The sequence below is a fragment of the Pan troglodytes genome, chromosome 12 (assembly GCF_028858775.2).
Source record: "Pan troglodytes isolate AG18354 chromosome 12, NHGRI_mPanTro3-v2.0_pri, whole genome shotgun sequence".
Taxonomy (NCBI): domain Eukaryota; kingdom Metazoa; phylum Chordata; class Mammalia; order Primates; family Hominidae; genus Pan; species Pan troglodytes.
The window spans coordinates 95,163,228-95,190,468 of record NC_072410.2 but is presented as its reverse complement, the minus strand read 5'-3'; the positions used below and the strand labels follow the sequence as shown (position 1 = coordinate 95,190,468).

General features: G+C 39.7%; 1 protein-coding gene across 1 annotated transcript in view; it reads left to right on the top strand.

Moving 5' to 3' along the window:
* The window catches only part of SLC4A1AP (solute carrier family 4 member 1 adaptor protein), a 31,164-nt gene extending 5,827 nt beyond the window's left edge, over window positions 1-25,337 (top strand). The window contains exons 6-14 of the mRNA XM_001158810.6: window positions 5,903-6,063; window positions 7,681-7,750; window positions 8,124-8,310; window positions 12,606-12,717; window positions 15,399-15,639; window positions 18,300-18,386; window positions 19,071-19,138; window positions 24,053-24,122; window positions 25,002-25,337. Of these exons, the coding sequence (XP_001158810.1) occupies window positions 5,903-6,063; window positions 7,681-7,750; window positions 8,124-8,310; window positions 12,606-12,717; window positions 15,399-15,639; window positions 18,300-18,386; window positions 19,071-19,138; window positions 24,053-24,122; window positions 25,002-25,051 (1,046 nt within the window). The 3' untranslated portion in view covers window positions 25,052-25,337. The remainder of the gene's footprint in view (window positions 1-5,902; window positions 6,064-7,680; window positions 7,751-8,123; window positions 8,311-12,605; window positions 12,718-15,398; window positions 15,640-18,299; window positions 18,387-19,070; window positions 19,139-24,052; window positions 24,123-25,001) is intronic.
* Window positions 25,338-27,241: the final 1,904 nt, after the last annotated feature.

The window sequence follows — 27,241 nt, the reverse complement described above, 5'->3', positions numbered from 1 at the left end:
ATAGATGTGTGCTGAGACCTAGATCCTTTAACAAAAAACACTCATACACAAATGTAGTCATATTAATTACAATCTTTTGTGACTTACTTTTTTAACATAAGAATGTATCATGGATGTTGTTATTATTATTATTTTTGAGATGGAGTCTCACTCTGTCACCCAGGCTGGAGTGCAGCAGCATGATCTCGGCTCACTGCAACCTCTGTCTCCCAGGTTCAAGCCATCCTCCTGCCTCAGCTTCCCTAGTAGCTGGGACTATAGGTGTGCACCACCCTGCACAACTAATTTTTGTATTTATTTATTTATTTTGAGATGGAGTTTCGCTCTTGTTGCCCAGGCTAGAGTGCAATGGCGCAATCTCGCCTCACTGCAACCTTTGCCTCCCGGGTTCAAGCGATTCTCCTGCCTCAGCCTCCCAAGTAGCTGGGATTACAGGCATGCACCACCATGCCTGGCTAATTTTGTATTTTTAGTGGAGACGGGGTTTCTCCATGTTGGTCAGGCTGGTCTCGAACTCCCAACCTCAGGTGATCCACCTGCCTCGGCCTCCCAAAGTGCTGGGATTACAGGCATGAGCCACCGCGCCTGGCCAATTTTTGTATTTTTGATAGAGACGAGGTTTCACCGTGTTGACCAGGCTGGTCTCGAACTCCTGACCTCAGGTGATCCACCCGCCTTGGCCTCCCAAAGTGCTGGGATTACAGGCATGAGCCACTGCGCCTGGCCGTATCATGAATATTACATCAATACATTAATATGTATCAATACATTAATTGTGTATTTTGCTTGTTTTTTTTTTTAAAGTCTGAGTAGAGCATCATTTATTAATAAGGCTTATATTATATTTTTATTATTGCAAAGTAACTTATGTCTGGTTCAAAACTACCAAAAGGCTTATAATAAAATATACTTGTTCCTTGCCCTACCCATCCTCAGTCTTCTTCCCTAAAGGCTTTCAGTTTTTTCAGTTATTTATTCTGGCATTTAAAAACACCTGTATTTCTTGGCCGGGCGCGGTTGCTCACGCCTGTAATCCCAGCACTTTGGGAGGCCAAGGCAGGCGGATCACGAGGTCAGGAGATCGAGACCATCCTGGCTAACACGGTGAAACCCCGTCTCTACCAAAAATACAAAAAAAAAAAAAATCAGTTGGGTGTGGTGGCAGGTGCCTATAGTCCCGGCCACTTGGGAGGCTGAGGCAGGAGAATGGCGTGAACCCAGGAGGCAGAGTTTTCAGTGAGCCGAGATTGCGCCACTGCACTGCAGCCTGGGCGACAGAGCAAGACTCCGTCTCAAAAATAAATAATTAATTAAATTAAAAAAAAAAACAAACACCTGTATTTCTTTTCTTTTCTTTTTTTTTTTTTTTTTTTTTGAGATGGAGTCTCACTCTGTCACCCAGACTGGATTGCAGTGGCATGATCTTGGCTGACTGCAACCTCTGCTTCTCGGGTTCAAGCGATTCTTCTGCCTCAGCCTCCTGAGTAGCTGGGACTATAGGTGCGTGCACCACACCCAGCTAATTTTTGTATTTTAGTAGAGACAGGGTTTTACCATATTGGCCAGGCTGGTCTCGAACTCCTGACCTCATGATCTGCTTGCCTTGGCCTCCCAAAGTGCTGGGATTACAGGCGTGAGCCACTGCGCCCAGCCTAAAAACACCTGTATTTCTAAGAACAAGAGTATGCTGTTATATTTTTAGTCACTTATTTTAGACGTTATCTGTCGACTCTGCTAAATTAATATTTAGTATTTACGTGATTATGCTTATGCAAATATTAGTTATAACTGAGCAGTTTTATTTCTTTTTGTTTTTCCTAAGGGTAATAATTGCGTTTGCTTTTCATGTGTTTGGGGCTTTTTTGTATTTCCTGCTCATTCCTCCCACACCTTTCAGTAGCCTCACCACATCAAGCAACTTAATGATTAAGTAATTTATCAGTTCTGATTTTTTTTGGAGACACTTTTTCTGAAGAGCACTATTTTTCTTTCAGGGCTTATTGCTCTGCAGATCTGCTACAGAACTGTCACCTGGGACTTAACTTTCCTATCATCCTTGAGATTTCTTTGTCCTTTCTCCAGGGTTGACTTTTCTGTTTCTTGATTCTCATATTCACATATTTCTTGGTTTATTTCCTTGCACAGTAGTACATCCTTCTGTACTTTTAGCAGATTAAAAAGCTGGTACAACACTAGAGGGCATGGGTGATGATAGTCTTCAGTGAATTTCACATCTTTCCTTTTCTTGGTCTACTCTCTTGTTTTGGTGGACATCCTCTAGTAGATTTCAGAGAAAGAGTGTATAGGAAATAAATTTTATTAATCCTTCTCTTCTGAAAATATAATTATTGTAGCTTCACTCCTGATTAATAGTTTGGCTGGGAATACAATTCTAAGTTGGAAACAAATTTTGATCCTATTGTATGTCATCTTTTTTTTCCGCCTTGCCAGAGTTTGTAAGAGTTTCCCTTTGTTCTAAAGGTTCTAAAACTTAACTATGAAGTACTTTTCTGTGGGTCTATTTTTCTTCATTTTTCTGGGTACTTGTTGGATCCTTTTGATCTAGAAATCTTGGCTGTTCAGGAAGTTTTCTGCAATTATGTCATTAATTGTTTCATCCCTCTGTTTTCTATGGAATTTTATTATTCAGACATTGGACCTCTTGGACAGACCATTTAAGTTTTTTTTCTTCTTTTTTTCATCTGTATGTCTTTTCCTTCTTTCTGAGAGATTTCTGCACCTTTATCTTTCTATCTTCTCTATTTTGCCATCAAGGTTTTAATTTCTTTCTCTTTTTTTAAAGTTTTTAAAATCAGGCAGTCTTTCATGCCAGAGAAGGCTCAGAGACTCCAAGGTTTTAATTTCTAAAAGTTCATTTTTGGTTTTTGAATTGTCCTTTTTAAAACATACTATCCTCTTGTTTCATGGGTTGTAAATATCTCCTCTCTGTTTTCTCCATGTTATTTTTCTTTTTATGTGGTCTCTGTTCTGCGTGTTAAAGGCTTTTCTTAGGTGTCATGTAATTCTTCATTGTAGTTTTTTTATTTGGGGATGAAAAAGGTGATTGACAGTTTGGAATATATAGGGGGGTTTCTGCATGGAATATATAGGTGGGGTTTGTTGACTTTGAGCAGTACTATTCAATGATGTGGGTGGGCCTTTTGTTGGGGAACCCTTGATTTGAGTATCCTTTTGGTTTTCCTCGTGTATGAGCGAGATTCCCCAGAGAGTGCTCTTCCAATCTCCTGCCTGAAACGAAAGGACTGGCTGCCAGCATTCCTAGAGCTAAGTGGTAGAAGGTGGCTGAGTGGCTTCTCATTCAGCTGTTTTCAGGACAGTACTATTTTTAGATTATAGTGCCCATGCCTTCAACTTTACTAGTCAACTCGTAATCCAAAGGCTTTCTGTTTTACCCTTTCCAGAGATTAACCTCTGGATTTCTACTGCAGATGGAAAGGAGATGAGTAGGCAGGGAGGAAGATCTATTTCTCAACCAGTTTTTACTTAGTCCTCCATAACCTTACTATCCATCCCCAGTTGCAGATCCATTTGAGGATTCTGCAGTGTAATCACTTTGGCTCTCAGCTTTCCCCACTGTTTAGGATTTATCTTTTTAAATTCTACTAAGTTAGTTTCTACTCATCTGTCTACTTTCTAATTTTCTAAAATTTGGGTCTTTATGGATTTCTTTCTCTCTCTCTCTCTCTCTCCTTCTTTTCTTTCTTTCTTTTTCTTTTCCTCCTTTCCCTCCCTTCTCTTTTTTCCTTTCCTTTCCCTTACTTTCCCTCCCTCCCTTTCTTCCTTCCTTCCTTCCTTCTTTCCTTCCTCCCTTCCTTCCTTCTTTCCTTCCTCCCTTCCTTCCTTCTCTTTCCTCTATGCTGCCCAGATTGGAGTGCAGTGGTCTGATCACAGCTCACTGCAGCATCAACTTCCGGGGCTCAAGCGATCCTCCCGCCTCAGCCTCCTGAGTAGCTGGGACTACAGGTGCACACCACCATGCCCAGCTACTTTTTTTAGATTTATTTTTAGTAAAGGCAAGGTCTTGCTATGTTGCCCAGGCTTGGGTACATCTCTTTACTATGGTTTATTGGGATTTAGGGAAAGAGGGAAATTAGATATGTGTGTTTAATGTACCATCTTAACCTGGAAATTAGGCTTATATTAATAAGGACTATTTTCCTTGCAAATAATAGAAGTCCAATTCAAACTAGCTTAGGGGAAAGGTCATTGGCTGCAGAAGCTGGGAAGAATAGCTCAGGATGAAGGAACAGGAATGAAGGAACAACTGCATGAACCAGAACCTCAAGTTCTGAAACCATAAGTTAGTACTACCAAAGTAGACTCAGCATCACCAGGATATATACAAGTTGTGTGTGTGTGTGTGTGTGTGTGTCTGTGAGTGAGTCTGTCTCACGAGTGCATTTTTAAACTTTGCAGACAGATTCTTACCCTGTGCTGAAAAGCTGATTGCTTACAGCCCTGAACTTACAGTCTCTCACTTTAATAACCTCATTGTAAAGAGAGCCTCTTTGCCCCATCTCTAAATATAAATATGAGGGAAAGAGTCTTACTGATTTGGCTTTGGTCCTATGACTATCCCTAAACCAGATAAAATGGGGGAGGAATTTTCTAGGGGAAAGAGGTACTTTTATCAGAACAAAGGGAGTAGAATGTTGTAGGGTGAACAAAAAAGTAATAGCTGTCATAGTTTCTTATTGATGGACTCTTTACATATTCACTGTTATAAATACTATTGCATTGATATTTATAGAATAAATTCCTAGAAGTGGAATTGCTGGATCAATGCATTTTTAATGGCAGATGCTGTAGGCTTGACCATCAAAAAGGTTGTATCAATGTACATTCCCACCAATTATTAATCTTTTTATGTTTTTCTAGTCTAATAGATGAGAAGTATCTAATTTTTAAATTTGTACTTTATTTTTTTTTAAAGTAACATTTAAAAATATTTATTGTATTTTTCTGTGAACTGCTTTCATTATCCTTTTTCAAATTTTCTTTTGGGTTATTGTCCTTTTTCTCATTTTTCATTTTCCTTTTTTCCTCATTGATTTTTTTTTTTTTTTTTTTTTTTTTTGAGATAGAGTTTCACTCTTGTCACCCAGGCTGGAGTGCAATGGCGCTTTCTTGGCTCACTGCAACCTCTACCTCCCAGGTTCAAGCAATTCTCCTGCCTTAGCCTCCTGAGTAGCTGGGATTACAGGTACCCGCCACTATGCCCATCTAATTTTTGTATTTTTAGTAGAGATGGGGTTTCACCATGTTGGTGAGGCTGGTCTTGACCTCAGGCGATCCATCCCCCTTCAGCCTCCCAAAGTGCTGGGATTACCATGCCTGGCCATCCTCATTGATTTTTAAAAGCCGTTTGCTCATTAAATAAATTAACTATTTGCTTTAATGAAAAATTATTTAATAAGAAATTGTGGGAAAATATACATAACAGAAAAGTGTACCATTTTAAGCATTTTAAGAGTATCACTCAGTGGCATTAAGTACATTCACAATATTATGGAACCATCAACACTGTTCATTTTGGAACTTTTTTATCATTCCATACTGAAATTCGGTATCTGTTGAACACTAACTTCATTCTCCCTCCTTCCCAGCCTCTGGCAACCACCATTCTACTTTTCTGTCTCTATGAATTTGACTACTTTAGGTACCTCACATAATGCAGTAAGTGTCCTTTTATATATGGCTTATTTCACTTAGTATAATGTCTTCAAGGTTTAGCCCTTTGTTTTTATACATAGTTTGGCAGCTTGTAGAACCTCTCTTTCAGTAGTTGATGGTGACATTTTAAGCTCCTTGCCTACTTGCCTTCTTTCTTTTTCTTTTCTTTTTTAAAAACTTATTTATTCATCATTTTATCTACCTCTAGTATCTCGGAAAAGGAAAGCCAAGAACTGGGAAGATGAAGACTTTTATGATAGTGATGATGACACATTTCTTGATAGGACTGGCCTGATTGAGAAGAAGCGTCTGAACAGAATGAAGAAGGCTGGCAAGATTGATGAGAAGCCAGAGACCTTTGAATCATTGGCAAGTTTTATTTATGGAAGTAGCTGTGGTATTTAATAGTTTAATTTTTAATAACATAATGTATTATTTAAATATGTTTTATGATAATTTTTAAAGTAGTAGCATTGAAATCTGATACTGAAGTATAACTTTTGTGGTCTGTTAATTTAATGGTAACAGACAACTAGTCTTATCCAAGTTGTTTGAAAAAAATATGGCTTGCTGCTAGATCCTTTCCTTCAGGATACTGATCCATTAATTAACATTCTTTGGATATGATATTACCTCTCTCAAAAGGAAAGGAAAAAGTTCCAAGTTAGGGCGTTCTGAGGTGAAATTGACTTTAGCCTTCTGGCAGTCAAGAGAAGTCAAAGGAATTTTGAAGAATGTAGTATGGTAATATGTAGTCTGAAACAGTATGTTCTTCAGGAAATTATCACAAGGTGACATGTGTTAATGGGTAGGTAACAGACAATAATAGGTAGGTAATAGGCTACCTATTTGACTAGAAAAAAACATAAGATTAATAATGCAGAGCTTGACCAGAATATGGAGAAGTAGACTCTCAATTGGTGGGAATGTACAATACAACCTTTTAAGTGATCAATCCTACGACATCTGTCAGTATTAAAAATGCATTGATTCAGCAATTGCACTTCAAGGAATTTCTTACAGGTATTAATTTATGGTAGGATTCAGAGCTTAAAACATTACCCAACATCTATCCTTTTGATTTATGTGAAAACAAATGCCTTGAGCTCTTTCTTCTGAGTGAAATAAAGTCCGAGTTATTCATTCTGTTTAATTCTGTGTTTTTTAATTCAGAAATAAATTAAATTTGGATTTAACACATAAAAAGTGTTAACTCCTGGCTGGGCATGGTGGCTCATGCCTGTAATCCCAGCACATTGGGAGGCTGAGGCCAGTGGATCACCTGAGGTCAGGAGTTCGAGACCCACCTGACCAATGTGGTGAAACCCCACCTCTACTAAAAAAAAAAAAATACAAAAATTAGACAGGTGTGGTGGTGTGTGCCTGTAGTCCTAGCTACTCTGGAGGCTGAGACAGGAGAATTGCTTGAATGCAGGAGGCAGAGGTTGCAGTGAGTCGAGATCACGCCATTGCACTCCAGCCTGGGCGACACTGCGAGACTCCGTCTCAAAAAAAAAAAAAACTATTAACTCTGGCCAGGTGTGGTGGCTCACACCTGTAATCCTAGCACTTTGAGAGGCTGAGGCAGGCTGATCATGAGGTCAAGAGATTGAGACCATCCTGGCCAACATGGTGAAACCCTGTCTCTACTAAAAATACAAAAAGTAGCTGGGTGTGGTGGTGCACACCTGTAGTCCCAGCTGCTTGGGACGCTGAGGCAGGAGAATCGCTTGAACCCGGGAGTCGGAGGTGGCAGTGAGCCGAGATTGCACCACTGCACTCTACCCTGGCAACAGAATGAGGCTCCATCTCAAAAAAAAAAAAAAAAAAAAAAAAAAAAGTGTTAACTCCATAAGTAGCAGTTTAACTGGACTTTTGAATTAATCTTCTTAAAACTTCTAGTAAGAATAATTAAAACAGGAGGATGATAAGGAAACAGTTTGAAAGAAGAAAAACTTTCTAACCCTGTTGATTTGGGTGTTACAGGTTGCAAAATTAAATGATGCTGAAAGGGAACTTTCTGAAATTTCTGAGAGATTGAAAGCCTCAAGCCAAGGTAAGTTTTTCATCAAATATTTATTAATATACCATATATAGTGCTCTATGCTAGGCACTGGGGCTACATTAGTTAATAAGAAATACCATACAGAATATGGAGCCTTTTAAAGGAGCAACATACCGTTTTAGAACTAGAAAGAACATTATAAATCATTTGGTTTAACCTCTTTATTTAATAGTTGAGGGGAATGAAGCCCATTGAGACAAAATGACTTCCCAAGGTCTCATGGCTATAACCTGTTCCTTATTCCTATTACTAGTGATGTCCTCTGTCCGGTTTTATGTTAGTGACTTTTATATGGAAACTTTGGCTGAATTTTAAAATATTCAGGATCATCTTTCTAAACATGTGTTATTCTTTTCTTGGACAGTTCTATCAGAGTCTCCATCTCAGGATTCTTTAGATGCGTTCATGTCAGAAATGAAATCAGGCAGTACATTAGATGGTGTGTCCCGGAAGAAACTTCACCTGAGAACTTTTGAACTGAGGAAAGAACAACAGAGACTTAAAGGGTTAATAAAAATTGTAAAGCCAGCAGAGATTCCAGAACTAAAAAAGTAAGTCTTAGTTATATTTGGAATTCTAAATAAGTATGGTAGCATAGATAACATTTTCAATTATCGCTTTATCTTCTTAAATAATCATTATATAATACAAATGTAATGCAAGGAACCCTTTAAAGCACAGAAAGCAGTGGTTTCATAGAGTAACTAAAAACCTGTTTCATATTTGTGAAATATAGACTGATAGAGGATTTTCTGAGAAAACTATATTGATTTCTGATTCATTGGAAGGTTCCGAAGTCTTTTTACTTAATCTTTTAGTGTAGAATAAACTCCTTTAAAAAGCATCATGCACAAAAAGCTAATTTATCTAATATAAAAAGACCTCTGAGGCTGGGCGTAGTGGCTCATACCTGTAATCCTAGAACTTTGGGAGGTTGAAGCAGGCAGATCACTTTCAAGACCAGCCTGGGTGATATGGCACAACCCTATCTCTACAAAAAATAAAAACATTAGCCAGCCATGTTGGAGCACACCTGTAGTCCCAGCTACTTGGGAAGCCGAGGTAGGAGGATCGCTTGAGCCCAGGAGTTCGAGGCTACAGTGAGCTGTGATCGTGCCATTGCACTCCAGCATGGGTGACAGAGGAAGTTTCTGTCTCAAAAAAAAAATTAAATTATTAATAAAAAGACCTCTGAATGATAAGTAGACAGCCAGCCATCCAGGAGAAAAATGAGTAAAGGATGTCTACTCACAGGCCACAGGAAAAGAAATACAAATAGCATCTTTTATACAAAGATGCTCAACTTCATGATCATAAGAGAAATACAAATACTACAACCTAATACCTTTTTTTTTTTTTTTTTTGAGATAGGGTCTCACTGTGTCACCCAGGCTGGAGTGCAGTGGCACAGTGACAGCTCACTGCAGCCTTGACCTCCTGGGATCAAGTGATCCTCCTGCCTCAGCCTCCCAAGTAGCTGGGACCACACGCATGCTCCACCATACCTGGCTAATTTTTAATTTTTTGTAGAGATGGGGTCTTGCCATGATGCCCAAGCTGGTCTTGAACTCCTGGCCTCAAGGTATCTGCCCACCTCAGCCTCCCAAAGTGCTGGGATTACAGGTGTGAGCCACCACACTTGGTCTTAATAGCATTTTTATATATGAATTTGATGAAGATTAATTGTGATTTTATACTGTGCAGATGAGGCTGACAGAAAGGCACTTTCTTATATTGCTCATTGAAGGACAAATTAGTACATTCTCTATACAAGACAAATTGGCAGTCTCTATCCTGATTACAAATGCACATGCCCTTTGATCTATTTCATTTCTAGGAATTTGTCCCTCACATACTTAGGAAATGATGTACAGCATTGTTTATATTAATAGTAGTAAAAAATTAGAAATCCCCTAAATGTTTATCAAAGGGGATGGATTAAATAAATTGCGGCCAGGTGCGGTGGCTTACGCCTGTAATCCCAGCACTTTGGGAGGCTGAGCTGGGCGGATCACGAGGTCAGGAGATCGAGACCATCCTGGCTAACATGGTGAAACCCTGTCTCTACTAAAAATACAAAAAATTAGCCGGTTGTAGTGGTGGGTGCCTGTAGTCCCAGCTACTCGGGAGCCTGAGGCAGGAGAATGGCATGAACCCGGAAGGTGGAGCTGGCAGTGAGCCGAGATTGTGCCACTGCAGTCTAGCCTGGGCGACAGAGCGAGACTCCATCTCAAAAAAATAAATAAATAAAATAAATAAATTATGGTATAGATATGCAATAGAACACCATATAGCTGTTGAAAAAAAAAGGCAACTATATATAAGATACAGAAACACTATCAAGATAAGTAACAAAAGCAAGGTGCAGAACGGTGTGTATAACAGGCGCTGTCTGTAAAAAATGATGGTGGGGGAAGAATACATAGATAAGTAGGCCATGGTTATGTTTATAATATCTGTTTAGGTCGGGTTCCCTAAAAACAGACTGGATCAGAGATTCATCTACAAGTGATTTATTAAGAGAGTGCTCTCAGGAGAAATCTATATGGGAGTGAGGGAAGCAGGAGAGGGCAGGAGAAGAAGCTGGGCTAAGATATGGTTTCAGGAGAGCCTGAATGGCACCACAGATGCCATGGAGGCATGGGGCTTGGGTTTCGATACCCTGTCCCCCCAACCCTTCATTGGTCATAGGCTGCCGGTGACTGGGGGGTGGGAGGGGCTCACAGCAATTCTGGGAAGGGTGCAGGTGTGAGCCTTTAGCAGCCGATGTCTGCAGTAGCTGTTTGGCCTGATAAAGGGAATCTGGGAGGGACAGCATCTGCTACTGTATCTCTGGAAAGATTTGTTAAAAATTAATAATATTGATTGCCAATGGGGAAGGCAACTGGGTGGCTGGGGGACAGCAATGGGAGGGAGACTTTTCACAGTATATGTGCTTTATACTTGAGTTTTGAACATGTGAATATACTTTCTATTCTATTCAGATATACTGAATTTGAAAAGAAAATCCTGTACGAAATAGCCATACCACTTTAGGTCCTAATTTACTGTAATGTAGTTGCAGTTCTAGTTCTAAATAACAAATAACTGGAAAAAGTAAGACTCATATAATAATTTTGTTACAGTAAAACTATTTGTTAATAAAAGTGGCTGGGGACGGTGGCTCACACCTGTAGTCCCAGAACTTTAGGAGAGTGAGTGAGGTGGGAGGATGGCTTGAGTTCAGGAGTTTGAGACCAGCCTGGGCAACATAGTGAGACCCTGTCTCTACAAAAGATAAAAACTTAGCTGGGTATGGTGGTGCTTGTCTGTAATCCACGCTACTTGGGAGGCTGAGGTATCACTTGAGCCTGGAAGAGTGAGGTTGCAAGACCCTGTCTCAAACAAACAAACAAAAAACAAAAACAAATCTCTGCTTTGGAAAACAACAACAACAACAACAACATTTGGGGCAAGAAGAATTAAAAAAAAAAAAAAAGAAAACGAAATATGTCTCAGCTTCCTCCAGAGCCTCCTCTCCTGCTATCAGTCTGTGTGCTTGCCTGGTTTTTCCTCCCTTTCCTATTTTGGATACTGGTCTAGATGTGTATCTTCTTCCTCCTCTTTTCACTTATGGGTTGAACTTCCAAACTTTCTGCCTCCTACCCTAACCCCTGCAAGCAATCTTGATTGTGATTCCATCTTCTGCTTTTTCATCTCCTTTGAGCCAGTCTTAGCTTATCCTCTAGGCCAGTCCAGCTTTTTAATGTAGCTGAAAACATCTGTGTTGCTGTTGCTTCTGTCTTTCTATGCCAGAGCCTTCCTGAGGCCTGTGGGGAAGGGTGTGAAGGATAATGATTTGACAAAATGTCCTTCATGGCCAGGCAGGCAGCATTCTTCTGGTGGCCTTAGCAAGGGAATGGGTTTTATCTCTGGTAGGGAGAAAGGGGCTTGAGGCTGGACTTAAGAGTGCTACTAAGGGGATAAGACTTAGGTAAAAGAAGGCAGTAGTAGCAAGTGGGGCTTCAGGGAGGGCCAGGTAGCTAACATCTGGTATGGGTCACTGTGAGTCGAATGCCATTACTGTCCTTATATTCCAGTTTTCAGGGCTGTCCCATGGTCAATGTGAAGAAAACAGAGGGCTTTCTTTTCGGTCTAGTATGCTTATTCTGGGGTTTCCTCTGTCTCCTCATGCCATATTCTCATTGTCACCTCTGCCTGCTCTGAATATCTTGTCAACTGAATTGCTATCCCTTTTGTTTTTGCTCTGTTCTCCCCCTGCCTTTCTAATTTCTACTATCTCTTCTTTATACCCTTCCTCAGCTTTGCCCTAATGGGCTTAGCTTTTCTAACTATCTCCAGCCGTTGAGAATGTTGACAGGCTCAGCAGTTGCAGTCTCTCACTATATCTTTGTCATTACTACACTGGACCCCCATCCCCATGCACACTTTTTTTTTTTAAGTGCTCAGAGCTATTGCGCTTAAGTGGGAGCTCCAGATAAGTAAGACACTCTTCAGAGGTTGGTGGGAAGTAGGGCTTTACACCATGGATCAATCTCCTGCTGCTTATATGTTCTCCTTTGCCAGTGACCTTTGTACTGTAGTCATTTCATGGGTGTGAAGTCATGTGGCAAATTACTTGACTAAGGGAGCAGCCTCATCATAGCTCTGTGTCTGTGACAGTCAGCATTGTTCTTGTCCATTCAAAATCTGTTCTGAATACCTCTTTCTTATTGTTATATGCTTACATATTCATTTTGTGGTAATTTTTATTTTGCCAGAGGTTTCTTTGTCAGTATCATGGTATTTTTAGATAAAACCTTGAGACTCCCTGGAATAGATGTGTATAATTATTCTTTCTTCCTAGGACTGAAACTCAGACTACAGGTGCAGAAAACAAAGCTAAAAAGCTTACATTGCCTCTATTTGGTGCCATGAAAGGAGGAAGCAAATTCAAATTAAAAACTGGAACAGTAGGGGTAAGTTGTGAGTCAGGGTGTTAAACTTTTAGCCCTTGAGTTATCCCTGAGCTAATTTTTCTCTTTTCTTTTTTGAAACTACAAATGACTCATTCCATAGTAATGTGAGAAAGGGCTGTGGGCTTGGTATGATCACATCTTTCCCAGAACTTGGTTCTTGGATTCTTTTTTTTTTTTTTTTTTGGAGACAGAGTCTCACTCTGTCACCAGGCTGGAGTGCAGTGGCGCGATCTCGGCTGACTGCAACTTCCGCCTCCCGGGTTCAAGCAATTCTCCTGCCTCAGCCTCTCGAGTAGCTGGGACTACAGGCGTGCTCCACCATGCCCAGCTAATTTTTGTATTTTTAGTAGGATGGGACTTCACCATGTTGGCCAGGATGGTCTCCATCTCTTGACCTTGTGATCCACCTGCCTTGGCCTCCCAAAATGCTGGGTTTATAGGCATGAGCCATTGTGCCTGGCCGGTTTGTGGATTCTTTTTCTCAGCTTAGAGTTATCAAGAATTGATGAATTAATTTATGCCAATCAATTTGCAAGTAAATGGTTTGTAAATTAGAATAATAGTTTATTAATTTCTCATGAATGTTGCATTTAAGAATGGGTCTCCTGCATTAAATGCTTTTCCCCAGGTGGATAGATGTAGTGTTCAGACTCACCAACATTTGTTAAGAACATAGTGTGTGCACTTGCCTCTGCCATATGATTTTTCTTCATTTAATCCTTCCAACACCTTTTGCTGTGTGGGAATTATTGCCTCTTACAAATGAGGCAAGAGAGTCAGAGAAGTTAAATACCAGATCACACCAGCGTTATGTAACTAAGCTGGTAATCAGATCCAGGTCTGTCTCTTGAGCTTTATGATTTCCCTGCTACCCTACAATATATGTCTGTCTGTATGTTTTTGCTTTATCTATATTCCTATTCATAGATTCAGCTTTTAAAAGGTTTTCATTACCCCTAAGAGCTGAACCTTGAGTATTAGTTTGCTAGGGCCACCATAACAAAATACTAGGGATTGGGCAGCTTAAACAACAGAAATTTATTTGCTCACAGTTGCCAGCAGGGTTGGTTTCCTCTAAGGCCTCTCTGCTTACCAATGGCTGCCCTCTTGCTGGCTCTTCAGATGGCCATCCCTCTGTGCACTTGCACTCCTGGTGTCTCTTCTTCTTCTTATAAGGACACGAGTCATACTGAGTTAGGGCCCCACCCTAATAGTGTCATTTTAATTCAGTTTAATTTAATTTACAGTCATATTCTGAGGTACTGGGGCTTGGGACTTCAAACATGAATTTGGGCAGCAGGGGCCACAATTTATCCAAAACACCCTGAATTAGGGTATACTGCCCTCTGGTGGCAGAAGTCTGAAGTCCTAGCTATGTATTCTTTTTGTTTGTTTTGAGAGACAGTCTCACACTGTCGCCCAGGCTGCAGTGCAGTGGCCATCTCGGCTCACTGCAACCTCCTCCTCCTGGGTTCAAGCGATTCTCCCGCCTCAGCTTCCCGAGTAGCTGGGATTACAGGCATCCACCACCACGCCCAACTAATTTTTTGTATTTTTTTTTAGTAGAGACAGTTTTTCACCATGGCCAGACTGGTCTCGAACTCCTGACCTCATGATTCACCTGCCTCGGCCTCACTATGTATTCTGAATGAGTAATGGTTTACCTAACAAGTAGGCTTTTCAATCTGTTGCGGTGGGGACTTAGGTTTTAAATAGAAAACTTTTTACTAAAAAGCCCTCCTTAGAGAATTTTAGAACTAAGTCCTATATTTAAAAGATAATATAGGCCAGGCGCGGTGGCTCATACCTGTTATCCCAGCACTTTGGGAGGCCGAGGTGGGTGGATTGCTTGAGCTCACTAGTCGAGACCAGCCTGGGCAACATGGTGAAACCCCGTCTCTACTAAAAATACAAAAATTAGCTGAGCACGGTGGCCTGCGCACCTATAACCCCAGCTACTCAGGAGGCTGAGGCAGGAGAATCGCTTGAACCGGGGAGGCAGAGGTTTCAGTGAGCTGAGATCGCACCACTGCACTCCAGCCTGGGCCACAGAGCAAGACTGTGTCTCAAAAAAAAAAAAAAAAAAAAAGATATAACCAAGATATGCTTTGGTTCCTTCCCTCTATTCCATAACTGTGATCAACCTTTTCTAATAAATACTTTTATTGAATGGCTTTGATTAGAATATTTAGCTTTATTCTTTGAGAAATGTCTTCCTCCTTTTCCTCAGGATCTGTTTGATGGATTTACATACCTTGTTTCCTTGAAATTACTCCAAGTCTAAAATGAAAAAGCAGCACAAATGACTTATTTCTGATTGTCTGATTTATTCCTTAGAAGATTTTGTAATCAATTGAAATCCTTTAATATCATGAGTTATAACAGTCCAGAATTCCTGTAGCTGGCACTCATCTGAAATAACTATTTTAGTTCCTTACAAGCTATTTTCAAGTGTTTTGTATTTAGTAATCTTTGACTCTAGGAACTAATAAAGACACTTGTTTAGGGTCTATAGAGGGGTAAACTTTCATGTCAAAGTCCCACCTCCAGCAGACTTCTGTGGAGTTCATCAACCTAAAAAGAGTAAACATTCAATACATTTAGATTGACCTCCTTGAAAAGATTTTTCTCTTGTTGTCATTAAGTAGAACTACTTGTTCATGGTTTTGTTTCCCTCTTAGAAGTTACCCCCTAAGCGTCCAGAACTCCCTCCAACTCTAATGAGAATGAAAGATGAGCCTGAAGTAGAAGAGGAGGAGGAAGAGGAAGAGGAAGAAGAGAAAGAAAAGGAGGAGCATGAAAAGAAAAAACTGGAGGATGGAAGCCTCAGTAGGCCACAGCCAGAGATAGAGCCAGAAGCAGCAGTGCAGGAAATGAGGCCTCCCACAGATCTCACACATTTTAAAGAAACCCAAACCCATGGTAATATCTTTCTTCTCCTTCCTGTGTTGTTCAGTGGGCAGTTACATTGATTGTGGGTAGGTTTTAAAAAGCAAGGCCAGTTCTTGTCTGTGCATTTGACTTTGTATGTGATATACTGACTCTGTAGCAAGCAAACATACTTTCTTGGTCTTCTTCCTTTGACCGCCAGTCATTATTTGTCTTCATTGCAAATTAAGGGCAGTTATTTCCAATCCATTCCAGAATTACAGAAAATTGAAGGCTATGGAATCTGAAACCATAGCTGCTGTGGAATAATCCTGAGCTGCTGCCACTGTGTGAGTTGGAGGGCAGTGGAATAGGGTACATGATGGGGCCTGATCAGGTGGTCTCCGGATAAGTCAACCCCTATTCATTTTTTCCTCCATCCCTAAAACAGAGGCCAAACCATAATTGTACCCATTGGACTAAAGTTCTCAAGAAGGATCTTGCTTCATTCATTTTTTTGTGTTTGGAACCTAGCACAAAACCTGACACATATCCACCTGCCTCAGCAAATATTTGATGAAAAATGTTGAAAGATGGAATAGATTGATATTCATATAGATATATGCATCAATTAATTCTGTATTTTCTATATATATATTCTAATTACAAAGGGTTATATGTTCATTTTAGAAACTATAGATCATACATAAAAGTCCAAAGGAAAAAAAAGAAATCCCCACAATCCCACCCCTAAAGATCATTGTTTATCTTTTTAGTATCCTTTCATCCCTTGTCAACTGCAGGGGTTATTTTCCTGCTGGTTGGCCAAACTGGTTAGGAAGATAAAGATCTCAGAAAATAAGGAGTATGAGGAGAAACAATAAAAACTGGCACAGAATATATGGGAATGCATGCATGTCTACTTCCACAACAAACCAGGCTTGGCTACATAAAAACTCCAGGCCTGGTATGTAGCCCTTCTCTTGAATCACCTTCATTTGTCTGGGAAACAGAAAAGTTACTGTTTCCTTATCTGTGAGAGGTAAGTGTTCTGTATCTGCATTTGTCCTTTTCAAAAAGGTACTTACATGAGCTTGGTCTTTGGGCCATATATTGTGAAGGTGGATATAAACAGGTCAGCAGGCGGGGAGCAATAAGTATTATAATTTTTTTGTTTAACAGACCAAAGTAAGTATGTGTGTGTAAAAATAGCTTAGATTTTGAAACTTGGTTTATAAGATTAAATAATTAGTAAATTTGGCCAGGCACAGTGGCTCACGCCTGTAATCCCAGCACTTTGGGAGGCTGAGGCGGATGGATCACCTGAGGTCAGGAGTTCGAGACCAGGCTGGCCAACGTGGTGAGACCCTGTCTCTACTAAAAATACAGAAAAAATTAGCTGGGCGTGATGGTGCACGCTTGTAATCACAGGTACTCAGGAGGGCTCTGAGCAGGCAAGAGAATTGCTTGAACCCGGGAGACAGAAGTTGCAGTGAATTGAGATCATGCCACTGCACTCCAGCCTGGGTGATAGAGTGAGACTCTGTCTCAAAAACAAAACAAAACAAAATTAAATAATTAGTAAATTTGCAGTGATGAGGGATTACCCCAGGCCTTTTTTCCTGTGGTTTGTTTTTATTTTTACTTTAATATTTACTTTTATTGAGACAGAGTCTTACTTTGTTACCCAGGTTGGAGTACTGTGGTGTGATCTTGGCTCACTGCAGCCTTGACCTCCCAAGGCACATGCTTGTAGAGAAAATAGAGTCATAGGGTCTCCCTATGTTGCTCAAGCTGGTCTCAAACTCCTGGCCTCAAGCAATCCTCTCACCTCAGCCTCCCAAAGTGCTGGGATTATAGGCATGAGCCACCATGCCCAGCTTATATATTGCTATTTTATAACCTAGTTTTTTTTTCCTATGCCTTAGACTATTCTTTTTAAAATGTGGTTCCAGAGAAGGAGCATAGTGGTTCATCACATGCATATGCCATAATGTGTTTAGTCAACTCTCAGTTGTTAAACATGTAGGTTATTTCTTAATTTTTGCTATTACAAACATATATATAACAAATTTTGGGGCTAGGCTGGGTGACTCACACCTATAATCCCAACATTTTGGGAGGCCGAAGTAGGAGAATCACTTGAGCCCAGGAGTTTGAAACCAGCCTGGACAAGATAGTGAAACTCTATCTCTACAAAAAATTAAAAAAAAAAAAAAATACTGGACAGGCATGGTGGTACATGCCTGTAGTCCTAGCTACTCTGCAGGCTGAGGCAGGAGGATCTCTGTAGCCCAGGAATTCAAGGCAGCAGTGAGCTATGATTGCCCCACTGCACTCCAGCTTGGGCAACAGAGAAAAACCCTGTTTCTAAAATAATAATAAATTTTGGTGGTCATCTCTGATTTTTAAAAAAATATGTTCTGGGAGTAGAATTTCTAGGCCAAGGAGTATGTACATTTTTGAGGCTTTTGGTAAGTATTGCTAAAAAGTTTTACCTCAATGTTGGCTAGTGTTTTAAGTGGAAAATTGGCAGTCTTCTGTAATACATTTGAAACATATTTATTTAAAACCTTAAGATTAGTTGAAGCTGATGATAATAAAACTGGATGATTATGTACTTAGCTTCTCTTTCTCTTGTTTTTGTTTTTGTTTGTTTGGCTTTCCACCATGAATTAAATCATGACAATATGCTTTGATATTGCTTTTTATAGAAAACATGTCTCAACTTAGCAAGGAAGAACAGAATAAAGATTATCAAGACTGTAGCAAAACCACTTCATTGTGTGCAGGACCCTCAGGCAAGTAGTACGGCAGCCTTCATTGCTGCTCTGCACACAGGTGGCTGACTGGTTTCATAAGGGAGGGGTTGGCAGCTGACCTGAAGGCAGCACAGAGAATGGTCCTTTAGTTATGTTGCCACTAGGCCCCTGGACAAAGTTGGAACATAAGAGAGGTTTGTATTTGGTGCCATCCCATTTGCCTTTCTTTTACTCCTCTTCCACCTTCTGGGGTTCCCTCTCCCTCCCCCACAAAGCACCTAATGCCTTGATACTTCCCTCTGGCTGTGCAAAGCTCTCCACAATTTTACATCTCCCAAAGTCAAATATGTACCTATTATGGGAGTGATTCCAAAACTATCTTAAAAGAAATTGTTAAAAGGACTGCTTTACTCTGGTTTTACCTGTAATGGTTAAACTGTGGACTAGTAAAATCAGCCTCATTTTTTTTTAACTTGTTCGCATAATGTGGTTATATTCAAACTTGTAGAACAGCCTTAGGATTTAAAAACTAGGGTTATTCATCCAGGAAAAATTTTCTCTTGATATAGTTTTTACAGCAGTAGAAGGAATTGTTAAGAATTGCATTGTCATGAGCATCTTTTCTTCAGTAATTGTAATGTTCTTTTAGGAAGAATTTTGCCTTTTTATTTTACTTATACTGAAAATAGCTATTGCCGGTTTTTTTTTTTTTTCTTAAATTAGCATCAAAGAATGAATATGAGAAAAGCAGAGGTGAACTGAAGAAAAAGAAAACACCTGGTCCAGGCAAAGTAAGTATTTCACTTGTCTGGGAGTAAAAATGAATCCCTTTGTCATGGACCACATCCAGAAAAGTGAATCTTTGGAGACTGACTTAACAGAGTTCCCAGCAGCCTTATTCCCCTCTCCTAGAAATCTAGATGCTTTGATTTTTGTTTTTGAATTTTCTGTTGTCTTTATCACTCTTTTCCCTATAACTGCTCACATACAAACTATCTCTTTTATTAGTTTATGAATCTTTTTTTATATCCTAATTTGCCATATAAAGACATTTGAATAACATATTCTTATTTTCCTCCTTTTATTACACAAAAGGTAGGATGTAATGTACTCCATTCTACGTCTGTTTTTTTGTTTTATTTATTTATTTAAACCACTCATGGAAATTATTTTGTAACAGTATATTGAGAGTTTCTCACCATATGGAGGACCTTATCTAACCAGTTCCTTACAGATGGACACTTGCGTTGTTTTTAGTCTTTTATTACAATAATACTATAATGAACAACCTTGTATATATATAATTTTGTGTGGATATAGTAAGCTCCCAGAAGTGCTAGGCTGTGTCAGGAGGTCCCCAAGACCACTCACAGGTTAGGTCATTCACAAGAGGACCAAGGTCTCAGCGTATGATTGTACTTGCATCTATGATATACTACAGCAAAAGGACACCAGGCACCATCAGCAAAGGGAGAAGGAACATGGGGCAAAATATGGTGGAAACCTGGCACAGGCTTCCAAGGATGTCTTCCAGTAGAGTCACACAGGACATGCTTAATTCCCCTAAGAACAAGTTGTGGCAACACTTGCGAAATGTTGCTAACTAAGGAAGCTCATTAGAGACTCAGTGCCCAGGGTTTTTATTGGCGACTGATCACATAGGCATTCCCTGCCTGGCATCTACCAAAATTCAGACTTCCAGAAGGAAAGCAGGTGTTCAGCATGAATCATATTGTTTGTACAAACAGTTTAGGCACAATGAGCCATTCTTGTCAGTTAGGGTAGCAGAAACCTTCCCAAAGTCTAGATTCCCAGATGCCAGCCAAGGGCAAACCTTGCAAATAGGTTTTCAAAGGATAGCAGTCAGCCTTGCTCTGTTAACTTTTCTAAACCTTGGCCAAAAGGTAAATGCCAAATTTCCCTCTATGGGGGCTGTACCATTTAGCACTCATACCTGCAGTGTGTTAACTGCCCCTTTTAAAGAGTGTCATGTAACTCACTGGCTGAAAATCAGCTTGTGATGCTTTATGGAAAAAAGGTTCAGAGAGAGAATATTCCCCCAAGTAGGTTACTTATGTCAAGATCATTAATAGAAACTGTTCTCCGTTAGTTTTTGTTTGCTAACAGGCATAAGGACAATAGTTCTTAGAGTTAAAATTATACCTATATATATAATTTTTAAAAAATAGCTTTTGGGTTACAAATGGTTCTTTGGTTACATAGATGAATCATATAGTGATGAAATCTGAGATTTTAGTGCACCTGTCACCCAAGTAGTGTACATTGTACCCAATATGCAATTTTTTATTCCTCATCCCCTTCCCAGCCTCCTCCGAGTCTCCAAAGTCCATCATACCACTCTGTATGCCTTTGCATACCCATAGCTTAGCTCCCACTTATAAGTGAGAACATATGGTATTTGGTTTTCCACTCCTAAGTTACTTTGCTTAAAATAATGGCCTCTAGCTCCAAGTTGCTGCAAAAAAAATATTATTTTTTATTTTTATTTTTATTTTTGAGACCGAGTCTTGCTCTGTCACCCAGGCTGGAGTGCAGTGGTGTGATCATGGCTCACTGCAAGCTTCAACCTCTTGGGCTCAAGTGATCCTCCCACCTCAGACTCCTGAGTAGCTGGGACTACAGTTGTGCACCACAATGCCCGGCTAATTTTTGTGGGTTTTTTTGTAGAAATAAGTCTTGTTTTGTTGCCCAGGCTGGTCTCAAACTCCTAGCTTCAAATGATCCTGGGATGCTGACTTTTATTGAATGCTTTTTCTGCATCTATTGAGATGATCATATGGTTTTTGTTTTTAATTCTGTTGCTGTGATGTATCATATTTATTGACTTGCATATGTTAAACCATCCCAGCATCCCTGGGATGAAACCCACTTGATCATGGTGTATTGAATAGGGTGTATTATTTTTCTGATATGCTGTTGGATTCAGTTTACTAGTCTTTCATTGAGGATTTTTGCGTCTGTGTTCACCAGGGATATTGGTCTCTAGTTTTCTGTTTTTTTGTTATGTCCTTTCCTAGTTTTTGTATCAGGGCGATATTAGCTTCATAGAATGAGTTAGGGAGGATTCCTTTCTCATTCTTTTGGAATACTTTCAGTAAGATTGGTACCAATTCTTCCTTGAATATCTGGTAGAATCTGACTGTGAATCCTTCTGGTCCTGGGCTTTTTTTTTTGTTGGTGGTAATATTTTTTAATTACTGACTCAATCTCACTGCTTTTTATTGGTTTGGTCAGGATTTCTGTTTCTTCCTGATTCAATCTAGGAGGGTTGTGTGTTTCCAGGAATTTATCCATTTCTACTAGATGTTCTAGTTTGTGTGCATAGAGGTGTTCATAGTAGTCTCAAAGGATCTTTTGTATTTCTGTGGTGTTGCTTGTAATGTCTCCATTTTCATTTCTAATTGAACTAATATAGAATCTTCTTTTCTTGTCTAATCTAGCTAATGATCTATCAATTTAGTTTATCTTTTCAAAAACCACCTTTTTTTCATTGATCTTTTGCAGTTTCTTTTGTTTCAATTTCATTTAGTTCTGCTCTGATCTTTGTTATTTCTTTTATGCTAGCTTTGGGTTTAATCTGTTCTTTTTTTTTTTTTTTTTTTTTTGAGACAGAGTCTCATTCTGTTGCCCAGGGAGTGCAGTGGTGCGATCTCAGCTCACTGCAACCTCTGCCTCCCGGGTTCAAGCAATTTTCCTGCCTCAGCTCTCCTGAATAGCTGGGATTACAGGCGTGTGTCACCACGCCCAGCTAATTTTTGTACTTTTGTTAGAAGCAGGATTTCACCATGTTGACCAGGCTCGTCTTGAACTCCTGGACTCAAGCGATCTGCCCACCCCAGCCTCTCAAAGTGCTGGGATTATAGGTATGAGCCACCGCGCCCAGCCTCATTTGGTCTGTTCTTGTTCCTCTAGTTCCTTGAGGTGTGACATTAGGTTGTCAATTTGTGATCTTGCAGACTTTTCTCTCTCTCTCTCTCTCTTTTTTAAATAGAGATGAGGTCTTGCTATGTTATCCAGGCTGGTCTTGAACTCCTGAGCTCAAGCAATCCTCCTGCCTTGGCCTTTCAAAGTGCTGGGGTTATAGGCGTGAGTCACCATGCCTGGCTCAAGACTTCTTGATGTAGGCATTTAGCACTATAAATTTTTCCTCTTAGCACTGCTTTTGCTGTATCCCAGAGGTTTTGATAACTTGTGTCACTATTATTTATTTTGAAGAATTTTTAAATTTCCAGTGATTTCATTGTTAACCCAAAAATCATTTAGAAGCAGATTGTTTAATTTCCATGTATTTGTATAGTTTTGAAGGTTCCTTTTCAAGTTGGTTTCTAGTTTTATTCGACTGTGGTCTGAGAAGATACTTGATATGATTTCAATTTTTTTAAATTTGAGATTTGTTTTGTGGTCTATCATATGGTCTATCTTGGAGAATATTCCAGGCACTGATGAGAAGATTGTATATTCTGCAGTTCTGGAGTAGATGTTCTGTAAATATGTTAGTTGATTTGTTCTGGAGTATAGTATAGGTCCAGTGTTTGTTGACTTTCTGCCTTGATGATCTGTTTACTGTTGTCAGTGGAGTGTGAAGTCTTCCACTATCATTGTGTTGCTGTCTTTCTCTTTTGTTAGGTCTGGTAGTAGTTGTTTTATGAATCTGGGAGCTCCAGTTTTAGGTGCATATATATTTAGGATTGTAATATCTTCTTGTTGGGTTGATCCTTTTATAATTATAAATAGCCTTCTTTGTCTTTTTTTCAGTGTTGTTGCTTTAAATTCTATTTTATTTGATATAAGAATAGCTACTCCTGCTTGCATTTGGCTTCCATTTGTATGGAATATCTTTTTCCACTCCTTTACCTTTAGTCTATAAGAAGCCTCACATGTTAAATGAGTCTCTTGAAGATGGCAGATATTTGGTTTGCGATTTATTTATTTATTTATTTATTTATTGAGACGGAATCTCGCTCTGTAGCTCAGGCTGGAGTGCAGTGGTGTGATCTCAGCTCACTGTAACCTCTGCCTCCCGGGTTCAAGTGATTCTCCTGCCTCAGCCTCCTGAGTAGCTGGGACTACAGGCACACACCACCACACTTGGCTAATTTTTGTATTTTTAGTAGAGATGGGGTTTTGCAACGTTAGCCAGACTGGTCTTGAATTCCTGACCTCAGGTGATCCACCCACCTCAGCCTCCCCAAGTGCTGGGATTACAGGTGTGAGCCACTGAGCCCAGCCTGTGATTTTTTTTTTTTTTTTTTGAGTGGAGTATTTAGACCATTTACATTGAATGTTAATATTGAGATGTGAGGTACTGTTACAGTCATCATGTTGATTGTTACCTAGATACTTTTCTTCCTTCATTACATTATTGTTTTATAGGCCCTGTGAGTTTTATGCTTTCAAGAGGTTCTATTCTGGTGCATGCCAACCTTTTGTTTTAAGATTTAGAACTCCTTTTTGCATTTCTTGTAGGTCTGGTCTGGTAGTGACAAATTCCCTCAGCATGTGCTTGTCTGAAAAAGACTTTATTTCTCTTTCATTCATGAAACTTAGTTTTGTTGGATACAAAATTCTTGACTAATGTTTATTCTGCTTAAGGAGGCTAACAATAGGAACCCAATCCCTTCTGCAGTTGTAAGGTTTCTGGAGAGAAATTCTTGTGAATAAAACAATCCATCTTTTCTTTTTAGCTTCCACCAACACTTTCTTCCAAATATCCTGAAGATGACCCAGACTACTGTGTGTGGGTCCCACCTGAAGGTAGATTGTTTTTACTTTTTTTTCCTCTAAGGTTCATTTATTTATATTTTTGAATAGGTAATATAGATTTAAGGTTCAACATAAGAAAGTTACAAGAGTATGTAGTGATAATTTGTATACCATGTTTGGATCCTTATTCAAACAAACGACTGTTTAAAAAAATTATTAGCCAGTCAGATAATTTTGAACACTACCTGGATATTTGATGATACTAAGAAATTATTTTTTATTTTTTTAAAGTGTGAATGATGTTGAGTTATGTTTTTTGGAAAAAGTCCTTGTCTTCTAGGAATATATACGGAAGTGTTTACAGGTGTAATGTTATCTGGGTTTTACCAAGTCAAAAGAAAGGAAAACAATTCTGGCTGTGCCTCAGCTACTCGGTTGTTTTCCTCACAAGACAACCAATTGTTGTTAGTTTCTTATGGATACTTAATTATAAAATGCTAAGTAGAGAGGAGCATCTATAGAAAAAAAATCATAAAAGTTAACCTGCTGGATCAAAGGTATAAACATTTTAAAGATATTATAAATTGCATTCTATAGAGATTGTACCAGTTTTATGCTCATACACACACCCTTAAAGCAATGTATGAGATACTTACTTCCTCATATGTTCATCACAGCTTGAGATTTCTAATATATTAGTAACTAATAGAATTTAGTTACTTGAGATGTCTGCTTTTTCTATGCTAACAAATGTTAGGGTAGAAAGGAAAGAGGGCCGTATTTTGAAATTTCATACAAAAAGTAAAATTTCTACCGTAGAATAAACCTTTTTGTCTATTTTACTTTTTGGCCTACTGATATCTGGATATCTTTTCTCTCCTGACTTTGGAAGAGTAAATAATGTATTTCTTTTTTTATATTCTGATCTAGGTCAAAGTGGAGATGGCAGAACCCATCTTAATGACAAGTATGGCTATTGATTGCTTCAGAATCCCAAAAGAAAACCTTGTGGACCATGTGACATGGAATATTTGGGATAATGTATCAAATTGAATGGCCAGAGAAGTTTAGATGATCATTTGTAAGATCTGGTGACTGGCTTTTCGTTCTGTGTTCTTGGCTTCCTAAATTTATCTGCCCATATGATTCTCATGCATTTGATATTTATGTTTAAAAGTGTTTATATATGTATGTAAAAAGGGAACCATATGTTTTGAGAATTTGTAAAGTGAGAGACATGATCCTATTAAAATAAGAAGGCAAAAATGTTCCTAATATTTTATTTTATTTTATTTTATTATTTTTAAGAGACAAGGTCTTACTCTGTCACCTAGGCTGGGGTACAGTGGTGCAATCCTAGCTCACTGTAGCCTTGAACTCCTGGGCTCAAGCAATCCTCCCACCTCAGCCTCCCAAGTACCTGGGACTATAGGCATGTACCACCACCACACCTGGCTAATTATTTTATTTAAATTTTTTGGAGAGATGAAGTCTTGCCATGTTGCCCAGGCTTGTCTTGAACTCCTGGCCTCAAGTGATCCTCCTGCCTCAGCCTCCCAAAGCACTGGAACCTCATTTTTTTTTTCTTTTTTTCTGAGACAGGGTCTCACTCTGTTGCCAAGAGTGAGTGCAGTGGCATGATCACAGCTTACTGCAGTGGCATGATCACAGCTTACTGCAGTCTCAACTTCCCAGGCTCAAGTGATTCTCCTGCCTCAGCCTCCTGAGTAGCTGGTACTACAGGTACATGCCACTGTGCCTGGCTAATTTTTATATTTATAGAGACGGGGTCTCACCATGTTGCCCAGGCTGGTCTCAAACTCCTGGGCTCAAGCAATCCCGCTCTCCTCAGCCTCCTAAAGTACTAGGATTACAGGCCACTGCATCCGGGACCTAATGTTGGGACCTTATGTTGATTAAAGGTCACAACCTCTTTCCTTAAGACTTAAGGACTATGCTTTTCCTGAGCAATAGGGTGCTTCTGGTGATTGGGTTGCAGAACTCACTGATATTGCCTCCTCAAATAACTGTTGAAATATGAGGTTATGCTATGGGTGTGACTCCAGGTGTCCCTGTCATTCTTGGTACTAAAAGTAGGTTCACAGTGGGGGCTTCCTACAACCTTCAACTATAATCTTCCTACCAGGTTTGAGAATAGACCCTGACTTATCAGGACAAAGTTAACTATGGCACCACCTTGTGCATTCAGGCACTAGTCCTGATGAAAACTCAGCTTGCTGAATGTCCAGAACTCTGACCAATCAGTCATTCCTCCTCTTGTGGAAGGGTGCAAATAAGGCCATGGAATGGAAAGCTGCATGTGTTTTGCCCAGTGTGGGGCTTCTTACCTCTGTGGAGAGGGGAATAGAAAGAATTTCTCTGGGAACAGGAAGAAATGCAAGAAGATGTCTTATTTCCTCCCCTCACCCTCCCCATCATTAGTGCTTCACTTCCATAGAAAGGAAAGCCCAAGAGTGAAGCAAAGTGGAGAGCATTTGGGGTAGGCTGAGGCAGACATAAGCAGCAGGGAGGAAAAATGCTGTGGCTGAGCTAGAGAGTGGATGAGGCTGATGCTTTCCTAAAATGGATTACACAGTATGCACGGAGGTAGGCAGGAAGCAGTAATGAGCAACTTCAGTTATCCTGACAGATGTGGGAAGTCTGGTCTGCTAAAAGTGATAAGTTCTTCATCTCTCAAAAAGGAATGTTGGTATTATGAGAAACTATTATTTTGGACTTCATATAGACCAACAAGGAAAAACTGGTTGATGATGTAAGAAGTGACAGGAATTTGGGTACAGAATGACTATGCCATCTTGGATTAAAACAGTGAACAAAAGTCTGAGCTAGATCAATGATCTTCAGAGGTGAAACGCTATTCAAACAAAATTGTATGTGGGACCCAATACTTGAACAAGTAAAAATATATCTGCTCTGGCTGAAGTGAAGGCAAAGGGATTGGAGAGACACACACACACACCCCGACACCACACCACACCACTCCTCCCCCTACCCTCACAATGACCCTGAGGAATCCTAGGCACATGTCTTAAATTCTTCAAGTCTCAATTCTGTCATCTGTGAAGCAGGGACAGTAATGCTTCCTGCTCTTGGAACCTCAGATTGTTCTAAGGATCAAATGAGATAATGTAGATGAATTTACAGGGCTT